A 5,023-nucleotide genomic window follows, 5' to 3' on the forward strand; every position below is an offset into this window, starting at 1 on the left:
AATTTGATTTCTTAAAGGGGCCGTTGCTTCGAAGAGGAGAAGCGGAAGAATTGTTATGATTTAAACTGATTTTACTGGTTCCTGCCAGGAAAGATGTATATTTTCAAAGGAAAAATCAGGTTATGCAAAAGATTTTGAGCAAATTTTTTTTTTTATGGGTAGCCCACTCGTTACAAACAGTGACATCATTCTTTCATTTAACAAATTGAGAGGAGATTTTATGGTGGTAAGTATTTGTTTATTAAAAGATGAGTCGAAGAGAGGTTCACATTTGGAATGTGAGGCTAGGCTGCCTTGTACTTCACCATGTTCCCTGGCAAAGAGTCCATCATATTCCAAACCTTGTATCAAAACAGACTTTTATGTAAGACCCACATAAAAATAAACAAAATATGTTTAAGTGCAAGAAACAAAAATACAGGTTTATGGTTGTTGTAGTTGTTGTTTTTAATAGAAAAGACGGCAGTCTTAAGTTAAAAATAAAATGTTTCATCATATGAAACGAGGATATGGAATGTACCTTTTTTTTTTGCTTTCTTGGTTTTTCTTCAGCCAGACCACCGACATTCATTATTTGCCCATTATGGCACATTTTTAAAAATGAGTCATTTTCAAATTGTTGCAGGACAATAATTGTCCAATTTTGTGGGTCAGTTTAAAGAGAAATGGTGTTTTTTTTTCTCCACAGAAAAGCACACCATGTGACCATATTCAGTTACGATCAGTTCCAGCTGATTTCTTTATTCATCAATGACTTCAGCATCATGACAAATAATGATGTTGACAGAGCAAAAGTCTGCCTGTCCATCATTTTGCTACAAAAATGCAAAAAAGAAAAAAAATGTAGATGGTCTGCATTTACAAGTAAATATATTGCACAAAAAATGAAGGGGAAACAGTATGTGCCATTAGAAAGAAAAAAAAATCCAGTCTCACACCTGCGATTGGGACCCATCCACATATCACGAGTATGATATACATAAACTCCTAACTTTACTATTTTACAGTACATATACAATCTTGAAACTAATACCAGCACTGAGGTATGCATCTCCCCCCTCCCCAATGCCATATGTTCTACAAATACTCAACAAATTTGATCTACAGCTGTACAAAACCTAGTTTAAAATCACAAGGCATTTTGATGCAAGTTTTAATTTAAACTTAATCCTTAAACCAGGACTCCCTTGCATGCTTAAAACAAATGATAAAGGGAAGAAGTGCCTGAAACTCACTGAGTGCCCAGTAAGAACATTCCCTTTTTAACTGTACAAAAATATGCCTGAAAATAGTTTGCTTTCTTTTAAAAAGATGAGGTCTGTTATGTATCAAAATGCTTCCTCTAACACCTGCAACTCTAAGGAGGTTTAGGCTGCTTAAGTTTCAAACCAGTAGGTAAACAGAATCAGTAAAAAAAAAAAAGAAAAAAAAAAGGAAAAAAAATAGGGTTTGAAAATAAAAAGTTCCGGCATTTAGAAATGACTAAACGTTTGAAAGAAACGTCCTGAACAATATTAGTTCACAGATTTGCTTTGAGTCAGTCCACAGTCTTTACATTTTCAGCTCCCTGCAGTTAGAAAGAGGGTATAAGATGCATAGAAGTTCTCAGATTTTCCCTTTGTGGTCCGCTTTAGTTGAACAGTAATTGTAGACCTACAGAAAAATCCATAAAACCCTGTCATGCTGCCAGAAAAAAAACGTCTGCAGACTTTTTTCTTTTTTTGCTACAGTACCAGCTTCATGAGCATCTAACTCCTCAAACCTCTCCCCGTCTATGGCAAGCCATTTTAACATTTATTCCTTTAAAGTAACCAGTATCTTATTTTTTTGTTGCTAGTATTTATTTAATTACTAGTAAGTAATCCAATACTGACTAATATCTATTTCACAACTATTAATTTAATAATTGTACTTATTACTACTACTTATTAATTCCCTACTAGTTTTTATTAAGTACAGTACTTTTTATTTAGTGATTATTCCAGTTTTCCTAGTATTAAAAAAACATTGAAAATACACTAGTTCCTATTTGTTAGACACTTTGTTCTGTTTATTTCAACTGTTAACATTTTGAATTGAACTAAAATAAGCTATTCTAAATACTTGTGCCACGTAAACTAGTGTAACAAGTGAGGTAAGAAATGTTAGTACTGGAATAGTGAAAAGCAGCACATGAATAAGTACTAGAAACGAAAAAAATAAATAAACACTAGTCACATTTGGATTACTCACTCGTAATTAAATAATTGATACTAACAACAGAAGCATAGATACTAAATAGTTTAAAGAAGTAAATGTTTAAGAGGCTTGCCATACTCGCCTCCTTCCCAAAGCCCCTATAGTTGGACCACCAGAGGAAGGCAGGGGGAAAGAAATACGTACAGAACAGAGCATTATACCTCTCCCGTGTGTTATTACTTGGGACTTGTCTTATTTAGTATGTAAAAACCAAGTCAGAAAAGTTCGCTTCGAGCCAGTCCCCAGCTATCATTTCGCTGAGCTCAGGCGTGCAATAGTCTGGAAATTCAAAGTGGGAGCCCAGGCTTCCCTCGCTAAAAGACTCCAACTCCTTATCCACCAGAGAGAGGGAGAGATTTCCTGGGTTCGGGTTGCCCAGCTCCGAGCTTTGCGCGGAGGAGGCGAAGTTCAAACTGAAGTCAAAAAGCAAGTCGTCCGCGTCTTCGCTAGAGCTGGAAGACGTGGAAACTGACCTAGAGGATGCTGGTGAGACAGATGCGGGATACATTGTGCTCTGCTTGGTTATGTTTTTGAAGTTATAGAAGAGTCTGTTGTTCCGGACCTCCTCGTACATGCTGGCGCCCTCGGACTCTGTCGACGAGCTCAAAGTTGGGCTGGCGGGAACTTTTGCTACATTGTAGATGGGGATCGGATCCTCTTCCTCCTCCTTCACCCTGACCCGAGAGTCCTCCTCGGAGTCGATGTCGTCGTCTTCATCCGTGAATTCACTTTTAATGACAGTCTTTGAAACTTTCATGCTCTTATACGCGTACTCATCTCCGTAGCAGTGAGATGATTTGCTTCCCGTCTTGTTCGTTTTCAGTTTGGGACATTTCTTGGAGGTCTTGGATATTTTGTTGCAGGACTTCTCTGGAGATGGGGCTGAGAGTTTGGAGGAACTGTCCAGCTTTGGTTTCTTCTTGGGTCTGTATTTGTAGTCAGGATAATCAGCCATGTGTTTCAACCGGAGTCTTTCGGCTTCCCTGATGAAAGGTATCTTTTCGCTGTCCTTCAGCATTTTCCAGCGCTTGCCCAAGCGTTTGGAGATCTCGGCGTTGTGCATGTCTGGAGACTGCTCCATGATCTTTCTCCGCTCGATTTTAGACCACACCATAAACGCGTTCATCGGTCGCTTTATGTGTCCGGTCGCTGTCTTGCACCAGTCTGGGTTTATCGAGACCATGAATTCACTTTCGTCGGAGTCTGTGGCTTCTCTGGACATGCTGTCCGTTTCGCTGTTGTCCGTTTTCTGCACCATGGTGCCGTTGCCGTGTGTCCAAAATATCACCCGCGTGCGTCTGCTCTCTGCGCCTTAGAGGTTCACCCACTCTTTCCAGAGTTGCAAGCCGCCTTCTTAACTACTTCTTGGCTTTTTCATGTACATGACATCATGGGTAGCGCTCCAATCACATCCTCTCCACTCCGCCCTTCAGACTCCATGCAGCGCGCTTTAACCCTTAGCGCGCTCTCGTCTGGACCCACGCTGTGCGAGACGCGCATATCACTAGATAAACTGAACGGGAATGTGAGTGTCAACACATAAACAAGCGAAACCAAACAAACCGCTCGCACTAAATCTGTTTCGGGATCCTTTATGATGTGAGACCATAGGAGCGAGTTGTGTGTTATGGAAACATGTGTGTATGCTGTGGAAGCTGTTTTCTCTCATCATTCAGAATCTCTCTTAATAAAATACTGAAGGTGGCGCTTGGACACTGTTCCTGTGTTCCTATATGGGTGAATCTCCAATTAGGGGGAAATGTTCAGTCTTCTGGGATGGTTTTATAGGAAGAAAAGCTTTTTAATAAAACAATCATCTTAGGATAGATTATAACCACAAATTTATCTATTTAATTAGGTGAAGAAATAAGCGTGTTGAAATGTTATCAGGGCTTGTTCCCAGACGTTAACTTCCCATCAATAATGTGTTAAATCAGGAAAAGTTATAAAAAAACTATTTATTTATTTCAGTTGGTATTTGGTATACAGCTGTCGTTGCAATCACAGTTTTATGGTTTATGTATGAAGAAAATAAGAAGCAAGAAAGTTCAAGGCTAAACTAAACTTAAAAAAAAAAAATCATTACCATTCCACATCATATCAATAATCCAAACTAGCATATATTACACCCCTTAAATGATGGTTGTTCAAGGCCACAATCAGATTTTTATTCAAGGACATGGAATACATATTTTAGCATATAAGAAATATTGTTTGAATTACATAATTATTATTTTTTAAGATTACAAGTTAACAAAGCCTGTCGTTAAAGAATCATCCTTATATCTACCTGCATAGAGTAAACAGACAGTTTAATTGAATAAAAAATTATAACATCTACTTTTTTGTGTCATCATTTACAATTTTACTCTAATTTATCATTTAATTGGGATGTAGAACTGGTGATTCTATAATAATGAATGATTCTATAATATATATATTTTTAAATGTATGTCTGCATTTAATTATATTTATTCTCCATCATTGTAAAGAGTCTATGTATAAAAAAACAAGCAAAAAAAAACAACAACAGAGCACATTTAACAGAGCACTTGTGCTTGTCTACAGTGTCTTATTTCTGCCCGGGAATAAATTCATTTTCAGTTTTCTCAGCAAAAGGGGAAAAAGTTAATGGCAGTTCTTGATGTGCCTCATTCAAAGCCAGCAGATCCTTTTTCCTGCCCACTGTGGTTAGCAGTCAGTAATGTTACTTGAAACTATGCATCTGCCAAGACTTCCTGTGTTCTGTCCCCTAGAGGGCAATCACTAGCCCTTCAGAGACCTT

The 5,023-nt window shown here is 38.0% G+C and overlaps 1 protein-coding gene across 1 annotated transcript; it reads right to left on the reverse strand.

Moving 5' to 3' along the window:
* Positions 1–228: 228 nt before the first annotated feature.
* sox11a (SRY-box transcription factor 11a) lies at positions 229–3,563 on the reverse strand. Its single transcript, XM_079633764.1, has one exon. It carries the CDS (start codon positions 3,494–3,496, stop codon positions 2,435–2,437), a length of 1,062 nt encoding a protein of 353 aa, XP_079489890.1. The 5' UTR covers positions 3,497–3,563; the 3' UTR covers positions 229–2,434.
* Between the last annotated feature and the right edge of the window lie 1,460 nt (positions 3,564–5,023).

Source organism: Phoxinus phoxinus (assembly GCF_949152265.1).
Source record: "Phoxinus phoxinus genome assembly, chromosome: 13".
Lineage (NCBI taxonomy): Eukaryota > Metazoa > Chordata > Actinopteri > Cypriniformes > Leuciscidae > Phoxinus > Phoxinus phoxinus.